The sequence below is a fragment of the Megalopta genalis genome, chromosome 2, assembly GCF_051020955.1.
Source record: "Megalopta genalis isolate 19385.01 chromosome 2, iyMegGena1_principal, whole genome shotgun sequence".
NCBI classification, from domain to species: Eukaryota; Metazoa; Arthropoda; class Insecta; order Hymenoptera; family Halictidae; genus Megalopta; species Megalopta genalis.
The window spans coordinates 22727241-22745599 of record NC_135014.1 but is presented as its reverse complement, the minus strand read 5'-3'; the positions used below and the strand labels follow the sequence as shown (position 1 = coordinate 22745599).

The following is an 18359-nucleotide window of genomic DNA, read 5'->3' as shown; positions in this document are numbered from 1 at the left end:
TATAATTTAACCGTAATTTATTTAAATAATAATAAGAAAATACACAATTGTGATTTTATTGAAACGATAATCATGAATTTCTTTATACAACTTTACTGCATGGTTTGCTGGCTACGTCTATATGTATATTGTCTACTGTCGGTATTGAGTACAACAGCAAGCTGAAATATCGAGCAGAGTTCGACTTAATTAACACGCCCTCGATTGATATGGTTAGAAAACTCGTGCGCGTTCTTTCGCGGATCGAGTCTTCAGAATCGAAAGCTTCATTTCTCACGCCGGATTTCGCGATCGTTAATCCAAATATCGGTGGAATCTCGATTTTCGGACGAAGCGTGCACACGACGTTCTCCATCGGCTTATAAATGCTGGATCGGTTACCGGTTCGCGATCGAGTAATACATACGTATATATTATAGTAATGCATATAAAAGCGTACAAAACACGTTTTTAGTTGGGTCGGAGAAGGATCGGAGATAGTCGCAACACGAAATACTCGAGACTCCGACGAGTCACACACAGGCTTATTTTCGTTTTTCTTCTTCTTCTTCTTCCTCTTCTTCTTCTTCTTCTTCTCCTGCCTCTCTTCCCTCGTTCACACTTTTCGTATACTTAAATAGCTTCTTCGAATGTCCGTCGTTTCGTGGTCTGTACAGGGGCGACGATCCTTTTGCGCTAGGCTTATCGATAAGTTCAGCGCGAGAGGGACTCACGAAGCCGCGATCTCGAGATTCATTCTTCGATTCTTAACACGTTCCACCCGCCATTCTAATTACCTTTCGAATGTTAACAAAACCAGCTAGCGTTATAATCAATTTCTGTGAAACCATTCGTTTCCTCAGAACAAATTCCATCGATATCGAGTTCTGCGGATTATGCGGAAATTTGATCTCATCGAAAATGCGACCTCTGCGACTTTTAACGATGATTTTACTCTTTACGAGATGAAGTGCAGTTTTACCCATGACAAAAGTCGGGTTCTATAAGGTGAAAAAGATCTTCAGAGACTACCAAATTTTTTATCAGACAATCAATAATTTTGTTCGCATTAGACGAACGATTAAGTAGACCTCTTTGAAACTTAATTTTCTTGTATATTCTTTTCTTAGAGAATGTTAGGAGATTAATTAATTTAGTAGATGGCTCGAGACACTGATCGATCAGCGGCGAGTTGAACGTGCTAATGAAGGGCCACTTTCGTTCGCCAATCCATCGAGACGGTTCGGTCTCCCCGAAACGCGGCGAGTATCTCGTCTACAATTAACTAGTTTTCCGCGGATACAACGTAAACGTGTTACAATATCCTTCTTCTTATATATCAGGGGTTCTGGGGCTTACACCTACATGGCAATCGGTTTCTCTTCTCGCTGTAATCAACGCGCGCGATCCTGTCGATCGCTCGACACCGTACACAGAGAACATCCTCCCTAAGAATCGCAATATGTAAAGTACACAGACAAAATTAGAGGATAATTAGAATGATGAACCGACACGTCGAGGGACCCGTTTAATAAAGGACGCTTCCCGTCGCGGTTCTCTCACTTTGGTATACGACCCTCGACGTCCCTTCGTGAAATCCAAAGGGCGGCTGCAGCAATGCTCGCTTTGTCCTTCGTACTCTCTTCACGATTCTTCTTAAATTTTCCAGATCCTCCGAGACGAAGGATCGAAGTTCCAACGACAGTTGGAAAATTTCATTGTTGGAATAGAAACGGAAATATTCTCAATATTTTATCGTGAATAATTAGAACATTTTCATTGTGTTCCATAGAATTCTAAAAAACTCCCTATTTCTCTGTCTTCATGTTTGTAAATTTGACGAATTATTGAAGCTACAAGCGTCTGAATGAAACAATGTGAGAAATAGAGAATCGTTAGAAAAATGTATTGCGCCATGAACAAATGAAAGTATTAGTTTTATTAGTGCCTAGAACTGTGAACAATCGAGCGAGCATTACTGCAGTCTGAACTAAACAGGGACACGTGTGCGTCGGTTGCAATGCACCATGCTCTGGAAAGCAGCCTAAATCAATACGACTAATAAACAGAACGAATAGCAATGCAATTTCTCTATTCTTTTAATCATAATATCCTTGCCGGTGACGAAAAAATCGGTAAGTGGGTAATTATCAGCAGAAATTGCAGCTTTCCAGACTGCATAGTGCATCGTTATTTCGCGTGCCTCTCAGATCTACGAAGCCTCGGCGACACGCCGTGGGAGTTAAATATTTGCGATTCGCAGTCTGTCGCCGGTCTCTTATCGTACGATCGACGTCGACAACAATAGTATATATATATATATATAAAAAGAAGAAAACAAAGAAAGGACAACGGAGTACAGTAGGCGATGGCCGTCGACGCTCAAAGCAGCAGGATTATTTTTCCTATACGTAACTGCCCCGAGGGGTACACATACACATACATATAACGAGTCTCTCTGGTAAAAAAGAAAAGAAAAAAGTAGAAGGCACTCGGAAAGAAAATGGCACCGTCAATTAATCGTCGCGCGCTCTGCGCTCGTCCTCTCGCTTCTCTCTCTCTTTCTCGCTTTCTTTCTTTCTTTCTCTCTTTCTTTCTCTTTTCTCACTGGCACACTGCCTTAATTATTCTCCCCCGCACTGTCCTCTGTTTAACTTCTGTACCGGTGGCTCAGGTTGGTCCGGAAATTCACGATCGCGTCGAATTTGTCCTTCTTCCTCGGACACTTGCCCTGGCGTCTCATGTAGTCGCCGAACTCGCAGCTCGGCATCGCGCAGTCCTCGTTCTGGATGCACCTGTAATTCATAAATGTCAGATTGCCGTTGACGCTTGTCGAGACTGGTGCGTTGGAAATGTCACTTTCCGCGAAGCTCCGAGCTCTTTCGCCAAATAAGAGCAGAACGGAACTCGTTGCTTTTGAATACCGAGCTCGAAGGCAGTTTGAGTGGATGAGAGATTGATAAGTTCATCTAGAATGCGAAGAAGCAATTGATAAATTGCTTTTGGAGAAAATATCGCTGAACGAACAATTCGATGTTGGTTCGACAAACTACGAACTGGACATTTCAAAGAATGTTTTACGTAAGATCCTGTTCGAGAAATTTAAACTGGGATTTTATGCGTTTATAACAAAGATAAGTAGATCGAATACAAGGTGTCAAAAACATTCAAGGAATCTAAGAATATCGTTGCACTATCTTGTATTCATTAAAATCGTTCAGAAACGAATTCAATTTCCATGTGGCTCGGAATGGCTTGCAATTGATGCGGACAATTTTTATCTTACATCATTAAAAGTTCAACGATGCAATGAAATTTTTATCGAAAGGATAAACTTCGTTAAAATTGAATAAAAGCGTAGGCTCTTGAAAGGTTATATTCTTCTAAATTCTCAACTTACAATCGATCAGCTATAGAGAAGTAGCCCTTCCCTCGCCTGATCTTGTCGCAGTTCTGGTGACTCTCGTAGCAGTTGCAATGGCACTCGCCCTGCGACGTGATCCTGGGCGTGAATTCCGAGGGACAACGGCATCTAGACAATTTCGAATTACAAATTACTTAAGATAGCGGCAAGAACATCGTCACGAGCCGAATGAACTTTCGACCTGAACCGCGATCGACACGGTTCGGTTCGATTTTAGTAGAATTTACAGGTTTCTCGCGAAGAGAACTGTTCTCTTAGAACAATTTCTCTTCGTGAAAATGTTGCTCGCAAGAAAGGTGAAGAAAATTGCGACGAATTGAACGTATTTAACGCTCTTCGACAAATGACGATGAATATTGAACAAACAAACTGATTTTCTAACAATTAGGTCGCGAGGTTTCAATTGTGACCAGAGTTTACAAAAAGTAATCTGATTAATGACTAACGATTGTAGCTCGTCGGTTATTGCAATTAATTTATAATAATCAGGCAAAAAGTAATCTGATTAATGATTAACGATTATACTCGTTAGTTATTATATTAGTTATTATTATTATGTATACTACTATTACTATTACTAGTTGTTATTATTATTATTGATATATTATTATATTATTATTTGATTAATGATTAACTTGTAACTCGTTAGTTATTATACTAGTTGTTATTATTATTTATGCTACGTTTACTATTATTAGTTATTATTATTATTACAATTATTCATAATAACTAACGAGTTACAATAGTTAATCATTAATCAGATTACTTTTCAAGATTAGATTATTTTGATCAATGTTAACATTTATATAATTTACTTGTCCGTTGATTGACATAAACAAACGATTAGTTCAAAGTCGAACAACAATTTCTCGATCTACGTTCGCAGCGGACCGCGCTGTGCGGCGTGGCAAAACAAAAGGGTGAATATGGACGAAAGCCGCCGAATTCATTTACAAAGCTAATGCAGCGACAAAGAGGGATATGGAGGGGCTCACGGCTTTCTGGGTTCTGCTCTTCTCATGTTCTGAGGTTGCGGGGATGGCTGATAGTGCCTGTAGACTCTCTGCTCGGGGGGTTTCTCGTTGGTCGTGTCGTATTCGGTCCTCTCTCTGCACTCGCATTCCGTGTGGTTGTAGAAGGACAGCTTTTCCACCACGCTGCCGCCGCCCACGTTTGTCGTCTGCAACAGAAACACCGCGGATATCGTTATTTACTCCGCCTTAGTCCCGACCGGGGCGCATCTTGCCCAGATAATCACGTAAACCTCCGTCGCGACAGAAACGGAATCGGCGCGATCGGCCGCGCATCGCTTCGCTTTTAATTGAGTTCAATTAACCTTAGCCTGCTCTCCGCAGCTTGCATGCTCGTAAGAGGGTTATCCGTATCGTCGGGCCACACGTACCAGCTCCACCAATCGACACTAATTACCCTCGCCGGCTATTTTTACCGATTCCTAGACTCCCGGTTGCCCCCCGTGAATTTCATCGCGGTGTTCCAACCCGAGTACAGCGACGCACGAGCCCAGATTAAACTGTGGATTTCTTAAAGGGTTCAGAATATTTTTCAGCCCAGAACTGGATCTTTTATCAGAAACACTATCGAACAGTGAACACGGCTGGTATACATACATTGATTTATAATGTAACGGCTTGCGATAAGATTCGTCGAGTACGGTTTTTATTATGTCCTGCAATCAACGCTTTCAGTGTTGACTAAAACTCATTTTTATGTTTTTTTATTTCTATATCATAATCAAGACATGTAGATTGTCAATCAGATTATATGACCTGTGCTTGCATTACATAAAATATAAAGCATATACATAAATTCTCTAAAAATCGTGGTATATTTCGTATAAATATGGCAATTTATTCAATGCGGTTAAACGTTTGAAGGACCAAGAAGTGCGTTCGAAAATGTCTCGCGAAACTACGTCCATAATTCCAATAACTCGGTGACAAGTTACTTTTACCCGTCCGGCAGTTCGAATGTTAAGTAACAGATCTATTGTTATGCATACGGCTGACTTGCTCGGAACTTCTGGAACAGGACGTGCAGTCCTTGTCGTCGACGTGTCCAAAATGGATGTTACAGTGGGAAATCCGCAATGATTTTTGCACGCGTTGCTAACGAGTTTGCCTCGCGGACAGGACACATAACGCATGTGCAAACGATTTGAAAGCGGCTACGTGGGTAACACGGCATTTAGTTAGCACTAATTGCTGGAAGCCAGATAGGGACGCGCTCGGAATCCGCTAATCCGTTGATAAACGGTGCATTTCAATTCGCGGTTGATCCGGGGATCGAGGGTAGCCGATACGGAGATAGAAAGCTCGTTAATCACGGAAGAAACGTTTGAGCCCGCGTGGCATACTGATTCAGGTTGAGTTTCGAAGCGCGCACCTGGACGCGTATCGCGGCGATTGCACCATCGAGCGCGCTGCAGCTGTAGATCGCTCTCGTTTTAATTGCTCGGCAGGAGCGCGGATCGATAAAAGCGACCGTAATTGATCGCGTTAAGTAGGCCGTGGCCTAGGATCTAGAGATCGTCGACAATGGGCCTGGCGGAACGAAATGCCGTGATCCTGGGTCCAAGGGCGTCGATCGGTCTCCCTCGACGGCATGGGATTCCGCGGGTAGGCGCGGTGATCGAGACGCTCCTTCGTCGATCGCGATCAAAGGTCGCCATCCATCTACACCGAGTCCCCGCTTAAAGTGCAAATCGATCGCTATCGCTAGGGCATTGTTCCGGCGACACGTCTTTGCAGAAAAGCGGCCAGAAGCTTTGCTCCTGGCGAATTTCTATTCCTCATACTACAGCTGAAGAGTTGTTCGTAGCTTTTTAACATTATTCATTCAAGTTTATTAATACTGCTATTTATTATACGCTGCTCAAAAAATTATAGCATAGACAAATCGTGGGTAAAAGTTGGTCAACTTTAACCGATAGTAACTCCGCGAAAAATCGTTGTAGGATAATGACTCTTATTTGAAATTAAAGCTTGAAACTTCTATTTTAAGGTAGTCTTTCTGTATTCTAAGTTCGATGCACCATCGCTACCTGTAACCCTTTAAATGCGAGACTATGTTTGTCATATTAGAAATTGCTAAGTTCGACAAATGCACAGACTTTGCAAAATTTTTCTCGGAGATGTCGTTCGCAGTCGAATAAAGTTTGATCCCACCCCTTTGATTTAGAAACAAAAAAAAAATTGGCTGCCATTTTTTGGCAGCTACTACTACTGTGAAGTAACCCTCGCATTAAAATCGAGAAGCGCAGTGCGCGTCGAGATAAAAGTTCCGAAGTGCAGTCTATTTCCACGAAAGTATGCGAACACTGGAAAATGCCAAGATTTGACCTAATCAACAGAGTCATAAAGAAACGTGATCATTATTGTTTACCAACGATGACTTGAACTCTGCCTAATTTCGCGTACGTTGCACGAAAAAAGCGATCGATTTCGCACGAAACAAGATGGTCGCTGGTTCTTTACCGCGTTTTGCATGATTGGGTGTACACACTCGGTATTAATCGTTCAGGAAAGGGTCGCTCGGATCCGAGTACAATGTTCTCGGAACGCGTGATTCACTATGCGAACGATTAAGTCGTGGTGAATAAAAGCCGAACAAAGGGGAGCGAGCGTCTTATCGGAGGACGACCGCCGCGTTCGTGTCTTATGAAACTCTAATGGGATCGTAGCCGTGCCGCGGGGCTCGAATCGATGGATCCTACGGGAACGAATCGATTATCTCCCGAAGGATACGACCGCCTCTAACCGCGATGGAACAATAAAGAACCGGCCAGGACAAATTGCCGCGAAGAGTAGCTCTGGTCTCCGCGGGTTTTTGCCCGCTGACAAAGCGCGCAAAGATCTCGCCGGATCTTTGTAATACGAACTGCCCTCGCGGGCTGTCTCCTTCTTGCCGCGGCGTACTCTGTCAAGTCGGTGCACGCCAGGATTGAGATTCGCGATCGTCCCTGACGAATAGCCTGGTCGAGAGATCGTGGTCATAAATTTGCTGGCACAGTGGCGTACCATGCCCTAGCCCTCGAGAAATCCTCGGACCCTGACCGTGTCGGACCTCTTCTTCAACATCTTACCCATATGATCGCGAGTATCTGGGTCAAGTACGCTTTCCGTCAAGACCCATCAATTAGAGTTAGCCACTGCTCGAGACTACTGGAAGCGAAACTTTTATTTTCTCGAATCGTCTCTCCTATTAATCATGTTGTAACGTTGCATTCGATACAGTAAGTGCACGCATGTGTCTCTGTCTACTTCCAACAAAGAAGCTTCGGTGCCCGGTGAATGTGTTCACTGTAGGCATTTTGTGAGATGATCATTTTAGAAGGCTTGTATTTAACCCGTTGCACTCGGAGAATTGTCTCAGATTGCCTATGAGCAACTCGCGAGATAGTAAGCATCGAATCGAATCAAATATAAAATGATCTATAACGTTGCAAGTGATTGTTCTATTTAAGTACTGTATTGTTCGGAAAGTAATCTCATTTTGCAACAAAAATTTCGTTTTGTAAGGATATTAGAAAGCACTTGATTTGGTATTTCGTCAGTGTAAAACAGGTCTTCAAACAGGATTTCAAAGCTACGAGAGAAGTGTCTAAAGTTTATACAACAAAAATAATATTTACTCTAAACATTAAAAAATCGTCTTCCATTTTCAAAGTGAAAGAACGAAATTACTTTCCGAACAACCCAGTAGAATTTGGTAAAAGAATGTACTGATAAAAATGCATCTTGACAGTATAATAATTCGATTTTTTTATCGTAGTCGTGCGACGGCTGTATAAAATCTCTTTCTTTTTATTTCTCGTAACAGAGGGATTTTTTATACATGAATAAATAAGATGAAAATGATTAGCAGCAATCATGCATCCTCAGAGATGGCAGAACCGAGTGCAAAGGATTAATCGTTCGAACTACCCCCCGGAGAAAAGGGAACCTTAGAAAATTATCGAAGACGTGGCATGATGGAAAAATTCTGAGAAACGTAGATAATATAGGAACGTCGTCCTAAATCTGCATTTTTGTCGACAAGAAACGACTATGTGGCGGCAACGCGATGGTGTTGCAGCCTAGTTATGGGGGATGACGCGAGAAGTTTACGACGAAGGGACGCCGTTTCGACGCCATTGTTGCGCCGCTCGATCTCCCGGTTGAACCACCCATGGCGGTGGTTTCTTGCGACGTGCACATCCGTTCTGGACTTTTGCATATTTTTTGCACGCTCGGCTCGCGAAAAATCGAGCGTGAATAATGCAGTTCCGGTGCGGCGGCGCGCGTTCCGCCTTCGCAAAACGCTCGATCCTGCGCTCGGGGTGGGCACGGGCCCCGAAGGTGCACGCCCATGCAGCTATCTCCCGATACAGATAAGTGAAACACTATCTTCGACGTTAAGCTGCCTATCTCCTCCTAAATCGAACTTTCAATGGAGACACCATTTAAAAACTGTATAACTTTTTTCAAACTGGACTAAATGACTCGAATTTTGTTTAAACGTTACAGAGACCACTTCACTGTACAATGACTAAGATATCTTTTCCGAAATTTTGCTACTATTTGGAACGACAACAAAAAATAAAAAACATTTCATTTCAAGCAATATCAAAATTTAAACAAATATTTTAGTCATTGTCTACTAGATTAGCCCTTCTGTCTTCTAAAAAGAAATTCAAGAAATTTAGTCCAGTTTTGGACTAAACTGTTCCAAAATTCATGTTGGAATTCAGTTGGATTAAATAATACCTTGTCAGAAAGAGAAGGCATACCGTCTTCGGCTTCTATCGTCTTTTTCTTGACGATATAACAATTCTTCTTTATAAGTTGTCATTTCTAGATTAAATAATACTTTAATAAAAAGAGAAGGTATAATGTACCGTCCTTTGCTTCCATCGTGTTTGCCACGATGATCCACCAATTCTTTCACTTTTTCTTCATAAAAGTTTTCGTTTTTTGGACTAAATAATACCTTATTAAAAAGAAGAAGTATAATGTATCGTCTTTTCCACGACGATACAACAATTCCTTTTCGACAAAAGCTTTCGTAGCCGGTGTCAAAAAATGATCGCAACTCGCTTCTGACATTTCACTGACAAATTATATTCAAATATAAGATGAGATCGTTCGATTTCCTGGGTCCCTCGCAATGGATATGGTTTCCACTCTGAATCGTTGCTCGCGAGGTACGCGATCGAACATAAAACTGATTGAATTTCGAGGAACTTTCTCTCCGGTGAGCGATGGCTAAGAATAAGATGGCGAAAGAGGAGCGAACTGCAGACGAGAGCGGTCTCGGGCAAAGACGTATCCCGGAATTTCCTGTCTAGTTGGATCATTTTGCTCCGGCGGGGATCGAGCAGCTGACCGGCCGGCTCTCATTAACATTCACCGTATCTCGCTCGGGGCAACCGCTCGTGAATGAAACGCAACCAGCGGCCACGAAATCACGCGCACACGAGCCTCCGGATCGGTGAACCGTGAATCGACAGCACACTCTTCCTTCACCCCGTTCTACTCCTCCCGTCCTCTTCCCCGTATTCGCGAAATTTTCGGAGACCCGTTTCGTGACTCGGTTCATCGATCTCTCACGATCCTTCGCAAACTTAACCTTTGAACCCGAACTTTCCCGTAACCAATGCTCAGAGGTTCTTGGACTTCGGCTTTTCATTTGGACGCACGGAATGGACGATTCGTAAGACGCCACTTGCATTTTGCAAGCAGTGATTGGATTTTCCATATGGAAGTTGTCATTCGATCGCGGATCTTTATTGAAAATAGAAAGTCTCTGCTTCAGTTCCAAGAAACCTGTCGCTTGAGAATGCTTTTCCTTCTATAAGAAATTTAATAAGTTCAGAGTTGTGTATCAAAATATTCTTCAATATTCTTCTGTTTTAAGCGGCGCCGATGCATTCATCGCATAAATGCATAAAATCTGCAGAGTTATCTCAGAAGATTCGTCTGTTTTTTAGAGAAACGCTTCGACCGAGCAGGCAACAGAGCTGTTTCGGTGCATTTAGATTGAGTAGATTTATAGATTCATGCTTATCATTCTTATGAACGATTTCGTATTACATAGTACGATAATGGAAAAATTCCCATTACTTATTAGACGATTTTCGCGTCGAAGTGCATAGGCTTCAATCGTATCCGTGATGCACAATATTGCTTCGATCACATTCTTCCCTATTGCATTCTATCGCAGTATTTTAAATTTGGAATAGTTCTTGCATGGATCTAGCACACGGATCGTGCATAATTTGATGTACAAATCTCGGTGAAATTTAGTATATATTGTACATAATTCGACGTGCAAATTTCGATGAAATTTGGTACGCATTGTGCTCAGTTCGACGCACCGATTTATCGCAAATGTTCGTCCCTGTCGTGAATATTCGAGCAGGCACAATTTGAACGAATATTCGCAGTAATGCATCGCGACGGTAAAAACGATATCGTTCCTGAGTGCATCGTATCGAGTGCATCGTGCGAGTGTACCGGTTCGACACGGTATCTCACGGGCGTGCAGGAAGCAAGAAGAGCAACGTACGGGAACGATCGAAGTTAATCGCGGCCGATTGCAGTAATATTGATTCTGACGAGGTGCCGAGAGGTTCCGCGGGCCGTTCCTCGCGTAACTCGCAACCGATCTCGCGATGGGGCCTTGTTACACGGCACTTTCGTTGATCGGGCCGGTGCACGCCGGCTCGCCGCGTATCTTATCGCGGGAAGAGAGTCTCTTACCGAGAAGTAATACTAGGTGCACCGAGCACCGGTAACAGGATGCTGCGTGGTAAGTCACACAAGACTGGATAAGATTACATCTTTTGAAGGTTTCGCGAAACGCAATTTACGGTCTACGGTTTTCGAATAAATTACGGGATCCTCCGGCAGCCTGCGCAGTCCCGTTCGCCGCGATGTTGCGCGAGGAGGAGGCGGAATCGTTCGAAATTATATTACACGCTATTACGAGAGCGGCCGGTTAATGAGCGTCTAGCGGCAGCCGCGTGAAATTTCAGGCGACAGCCGACCGGTCGGAAGGTGCTATCGGTCGTTTTGTGTGCCGCGTAAACACATGTACACCATTCTACACCGTGTTTTTCGCTTCTTTTTTTCGCTCGGTCCCCGCGCCGACTTTCGTAATAGACACTCGTGCCAAGCGGATTAGCATAAGACCGCTCGACGGCGCGATTTATTTGCTGCTCGTGCCGCGTCGCGTCGCGCCGTGAGCCAATCCTCGTTCCACGAACATCGGATAGCAAAACCCGGTACCCTGCGACGATTAATCTCGTCCCGATCATCCTTACCGCGAATCCTCGCGATTTCGGACCGTACTCGCCAGATATTTCTATAGGCGGTGCGACGAGAATCGGCAGGAAATGGAAATAGTTGCGCGCGAGCGACGTGATCGGAACAGGCTCGAAATAGTGGCGCGATGTCGTTAATCAAATATTATTAAAATGTCTTAATTTTATTAAGATTCGCAAGAGACAAGGGTGTTGAAATAATAATCGATGTCATATAATTTTGCTTTGCGTATTTAATTTAATCGATTAAAATACTTTAATTCTATGAAATTTTGAGATGTTTTCGATGCGGCCGTCAATGTGTTAATATTATTGTACAATAATGTAAATAAGGAGGCAATTGAAAGTACGAACGAAGGTACGGGACCAAAGCTGATGGGACAATGAACGTTTTCTAGGGTGTGGAAATTAGCTCCTCTAAGGACATTGCAGATAGAGTCATCTGTTTGAGCAGTGTTGCGAGAAATTGTCCGATTATGCGAAACAAAAATTGTCCAAGATAGTCGTGAGAGAACTAAATAAAAATATCGTTTCTCTTTTAACAACTTGAAGACGTTGAAAATGATGTAACAGAGTCTTTAAATTCTTCTAAGGTCATAACACTTTCGTATTTTACGTATTCGAGTTCTCGAAACACGAAACTTTGTGCCAATTTTGTCACTCGAAACTCGAAAACGAATATTGTGACGACGTGAATTTATTTAACCAATAATAATCCAATCGAGTTTGTGTTTAGACTTTAGATACATTTTAATTGGTACGATTTCACTAATCCATGTAATTATATCAAATAAATAATTTGGTTTCTCGAAAGGAATTTTTGTCGAGCGTTTAGTAATAAAAATATAGATAACAAAATAGATAATCCTCAGAAAAAAGGGGGAAGAATAAGTATTCCAGGTCTCGAGAATTTCGAGATTTGACGAAGTTTCGAGTTCGAGTTTCTCGAATCTAAAAATCAGGTTTTTCGACCGATCTCTGCTAAAAATGACTTCGTCCAAGCATGCTTAGATCGTTTGCGCTACGTTCCACCTCGTAGCAAACTACAGCGGCTCGAAGCTCGTACAAAAGAACAGGTCTTCGCGCAGCATATTAGACGGCAGCTAATAATTCGAAGCAACAATAGTTCGGAAACACGTTTCCAACATACAGAGTTGACAATCCGGGCTGCTGCGCTGCAGGAACAATACAATGTTGCAGCTTCCGCGTGGAGAAGTTTACGGGTAATATCTCACGGCGGAGCGACGTTTATCTCCCGCGAGATTTCCCCGTACAACAACCGGGTCCGTTTCATGGGAAACTCGCGATGTCCGATGCAAAAAGTAATTACTCCCTCGGTGGAATGTAAAGTGCCGGCGCAGCAGGATATTTCAATACGAGTCCGGGGATAAAGAGGAGAACAGATCTCGCGCATTCTCGTCGCTGGCAGTCGCGAACTCGGCAGCGCTGTCAATGAGGAATCCCGGCGGCAGCGAGCCATCGATTAACCTTCTGCTCCCGAAATGGAAAGCCAAGGGATTCGCGGGATTCTGGAGCGCCTTTAACGCGTCCACCGCCGCCGATTTTCGACTGCGATCAGTTCGAGCAGAGTTTTTTTTTTCTTCCCGAGCATTGTCCATGTTTCAAACTGTCAGCGCTGTAGATAGCGAGCCGCGGCATGCGGCGAGCACTTCCTTTTTCTCGCAGGAAATTCTCGACGATAAGCCGGCGCTAATCACCTTAGCCGGAGGAAATCGTAAATCAACGAGTTAATTGTCCCACTTCGATATCTCGCAAAACGTTGCAATTTTTACACGCCGCCGCTAACGTTACTACGTCGATACTTTTTGCGGGCATTGCTTCGACTGGATATCCAGTTTCCGGGTCAAGTTTTGGCGCAACCTCGCGTCCAATTATCGCGCAACAAAAACCAGATGAAAATAATAACGCTCGTTGCTTCGTTATCGAACCGCGGGGAACAAAAACCGATCGATTGTTTCGTGTAATTTCTCCGCGTACATCTTGCACGACCACCGGCGCGGATTGGATGTTCCGTGTAGGTATTCGCGTGGCTCGTAATTTACCGTCGGATTGTTGCCAGCGGTTCTCATCGCCGGCATTGTCCTTCGATGGACCTCGAAAGAACTGTGTAATTATATCGGTATTGCTTGTCGCTCGTAAATTCCGCGATATCGACCATCGGGAAACATTAATTATTGATCGAACAATCCGCGGACGTCGTTCTCTCCACGAAGTTTTGCTTTCTTTTTTGACCGTAGTGTACAATGCTGTTTACGCTGCTAAAGAATGTCTAATAATTAGACCGCGAATTTTATGCGTTTACAGGAAAAATATATGTATAGGTGAAACGTAGAACAGTGGACAAATTAAAAGGTACTAAAAACGTTGATATTTCGCTTACAATTTATTAAAATAACTTAACAGAGGAACAAGATTGCAGTTGGCTCAAATGTCTTGCAATTGATGCAGACAATTGTTATTTTGTGTAGAGGCCCGCAGTCTACTAATAATTATTGTACGTCAATGTTTTCCTTATTTAAAAATCAAGGTATAACAAATAATTTTAATGAACTGAAATAGATGAAGTAACCATCAAGAATGTTCTACTAATTGGATAATTATACTAATTGAATAATCATAATTGATCGAAACGAAATAGCAGCAAAAATGTTCTAGCATTTGGTGGTTCCAATGCTTGAATAATTTCGAACAATTGAAACAATCGAACAGCTGTACACTATTTTAACAATCCTTTTCTAATTTAAAAATCAAGGTTATTAATATAAATCAAGGTGCACAGAGTAATTCTAATTAACTGAGACAGAGGATGACCTGCTCAAAGATCGTTCAAAATAATAAAAAGCGTTTGAACGGAGACACTCGCTATACCGTATTAACAATAAGATGTCAAGTATTATACTGTGTCCCAAAGTAAATACCGGGTTCCTCGAGCGTTTCTATAGGCAGGCGAATTTTTTATGGCAAGAATAGCGACCGAACACAGAGGATGATCTCCGTTCGAGAAGATAGTGGCGAGCAATAAACGTCACGAATCGACGGCCGCATATCCGCGTGGAAATTCTATTCGCGGCGAAATTTGCCGCAGCCTCCGCGAGACGTCCGCAGCGAACGTTTTATGAATAAACCATAATGAACGCGTCCCCGCGAACGGACAAGCTCCGGGAATAATCGGACAAGCGGAATCGCCGAGAGCCCCTCCGTCTCTGGCTTCGATTATTTCCAATGATTTACCGTGCGCCGATCGAACGGCATCAATGGCGCATCTTTTTATGCAGATGCTGCAACTTTCATCGGCTGCATAATTGACGCAAACATGAACCGGTTACTAGACCTGCTACCCAACGTTCCGCGCCCACTTCGATCGGTTTCTGGCACGAGGCGGTGTCCCCGAAAAATGTCTACAGCAATTCTGTTAGACGCGATTCTGTTGATCCGCGCGCGAGTATACAGTTCGAACGCGCGCGTCGAGGCTTCAAAGGGAACGATCTTCGAGATTAGAGTCGCCGGGGATCTGCATACAATGAAGGAGGACAGAGGACTCGAGCCTCTTCCGAGAGTCTCCGGGGCAGAAAGACGCGAAAGCAATAACGCGAGACGATAAATTTTCGAGCGTTTTAAAGGGAGCCCCGTCGCCGTTCGTCATCGCTCGCGTTCTCCCCGGGCCGTCGCTTGCTTCGAAACAGAAAGGGCATGGCAGCTTCATTTGGCCCGTATACATAATTCAGTTTCGTGGTCGAGCGGTTACCGAACCCGAAGCATTACCGAAACGAAATCGATTCCAGCAATTCGCATCGACATCTGCGGAACCAGCCAACTAACGTCTCCTGATTTTCTCCAATTTACGAGGACGATGAGTTGATCGAACGCACAGAATGAAGATATTTCAAACATTTCGAAATACTGTTGGAACATGTTACAATTATTACGGAGAGAATGATTATTTTGCATGAAAATATGTACGAATAAATTTGCAAAAGTATGTGCAAAAGCCACATAGAAATTTCGTTCTATCTTTGACCCTCGGACGGCGGACCATTTTTACAACTGTATTCACGATGTTCACAACAAATCTGAGTGCTATTCAGCAATTTTTCGAAACATATATTTGAAAATATTTCTTGCAGCCTTTCTGTTGCTCCTAATGTAATTTATTTTAATTGTCGATAATCCAGTAATGAAGTTTTAATATTTAAAACGTCGATATGAAATGCCGATTTAAATACTCCGAGTCAAAATTGGCACAGCCGCCGCTTTGCGAGAGTTCATGATTCCTTCAAATCCTTTAAATTTGTTTATCTTTTTAGATAAACTGTATAATAGAATACTCATTTTCGTCATAAGTGGATAAAATCCGGAGGCTGTATAATATCTTCGGATGCTAATAGAACCGAAGGGTCAAACGAGTTTAGGCTGATAACGAGGGAAAAGAAAGAATAATCGCTGGACCACGCCGGAGATGATTAAAGAAGCAATGCAGCAGTGCCGGTACAGCAATTTGGGGAGCCTCGGGATGGTCGAGCGATCAAATAACAATTGATAGGACCGTAAAGAAAATTTTCTCCGCGAGAGTAAGTGGCGGAGTGGCTCGGAGAAAGCGAAAACGCGAACGAAACGGTCGAAGAAGTGGATCCAAGCTCGCAGGAGGGTTCTGCCCGTTGAAGGGGTCTTCGGTTTACGATCCTGGACAAAATTGAGGAGGAAGGGAACTGGTCTCGGACGCGTTTACACGACGACACCGAGCGGACAAGCAATCGGGGGACTAACCTCGGCTAACCTTCGCTCACGTGAACCTCCACGCGGACGTTCGTTAAGGCTTGATTATTCCTCGAGTTAAGTTACCACGGGTGACTGCATTATACGCGAGTTGTTCCACGGTACCCCTGTGTCATCTCTCTCTCTCTCTCTCTCTCTCTCTCTCTCTCTCTCTCTCTCTCTCTCTCTCTCTCTCTTTTCATCTGGCAAGCAATATTCATCCTGACACAACGACCACGCTGCGTTCTATCGGTTGCTACGATAATTCTCCAAGGTGGAAAACGTTCCTTGAACTAAAAGCTGCGGGACCAAGCCGCGATCCAGCCTCCATGGCGATCCATCAGAGCTCTGGAACTGTCTGTAGGTAGCTCGATGACTAAACGAGGTCGACGATGTGTGCTAGCGGTTTGTGTAATCTGTGAGGCAACTTGCTGATTCCTCTTCACCTAGCTTCCCAAGGATTTCGTGATATGACGATTCGGGTCCTCTGTTATTACTGTTAGGTTCGAGGAAGGGTCGAAGGGCCTCAGACAAGGAAGATCAGAAAATGGACCGAGAAAACTGAGTTGAGCAGATTTAGACACTATAATCTACTATCATCAGTTCAGTTCTTATCATGAATTCTAGGAGATCTAATAAGGGGATAGAATTGTTTCAGGCAAGGAAGATAAAAAATAGGACTAACAGAACTGAGATAAATAGATCTATTCGCCGACGAATTACATTACCGATTCTAGCATGCATGGATTGGTAAAAAATGTTCACAGAACTTGAGACACGTATTCCAATTCTAATAATATACCTCTATAAATTATTTCTATTTTATTTTTGCAGGTACTTAAATGTATTATCCACTGGATTTACGGAACACTAAAATCAACTGTTTTATATTAATGTATGAAAGTAACAATAAGACATTTGTCCTGCTTTTGAACGAGCGTTATTGTAATATTTGCCGCAAGTAACTCGTATATTGAATGCACAACTCGTAAATGTATCTCTACAATCTGAATAATCTGTATTAAAAAATTAGTGACCGATCATTTCGAGGGGTTTCGTAAACTTAGTGTTATTTAACGGCACCGAAAAACTAATACTTGGCAAGTTTCTGGGAATTATTGGGCCGGTAACGGGCAAAGCGCGAGGATATATCGCGGCGTAACGACCCAGGCACGTGGAGGGAGCTTGACAATGCCGAGAAGGTTGGCCACGCGAGAAACCGCGGACCGAAACCACAAAAGGTGGAACATTCGTGCCAACGACTCACGTAACATCGCGTGCACGGCAGCCCTAAGCTTCGCCGGTCAGGATTAACCGGCTAGCTTCTGCATACGACACGACTCCTCTTCTGGGACAAGCTCTTCGAGGAGGAGGAAGCGGTTCGCTCGATTTAACGCCTCGGAGATGCTCACGACGCTTTCGCTCCGCCATCGCGCGCAACAAACTTGACGATCGGAACGGTATTTATGCGACAATGCATCCAGCAAAGCCAGCCACAGCCGGCGTTACATTATTCCGCTGACTATCCAGATTATAGCGATTCGGATTTGTTATACAAGATCCATACCGAAGAGAACCTGACATTTGATTTTTAAACGAAATTGTTAACGGGGAAGTCGACTGCCTGGTTCGTCTGGTGGTTAGACACGTTGGCATTTCGGTTATCAGTCATTAAATCGCGTGGACCATTAAACAGAATTACCGGAATGGTTATAACGCTACTACTTTCTATTTTGCAGAAAAATCTCGGGTAATAATGACAGTGATAATGCCGAGATGGATGGGTTCGATAGATGACGAAGGGATTTCCAATTCGACTGTACCCCGGTACCGGTTGATATTTCCAGTCACTCCACTAAT

At 43.4% G+C, this 18359-nt stretch overlaps 1 protein-coding gene across 1 annotated transcript in view; it reads right to left on the bottom strand.

Annotated features, from left to right (window-relative positions):
* Window positions 1-18359, bottom strand: part of LOC117220547 (uncharacterized) — a 140170-nt gene continuing 121811 nt past the window's right edge. The window contains exons 4-6 of the mRNA XM_033470611.2: window positions 4399-4583; window positions 3380-3511; window positions 1-2774 (exon numbers count right to left, since the gene is read on the bottom strand). Of these exons, the coding sequence (XP_033326502.2) occupies window positions 2630-2774; window positions 3380-3511; window positions 4399-4583 (462 nt within the window). The 3' untranslated portion in view covers window positions 1-2629. The remainder of the gene's footprint in view (window positions 2775-3379; window positions 3512-4398; window positions 4584-18359) is intronic.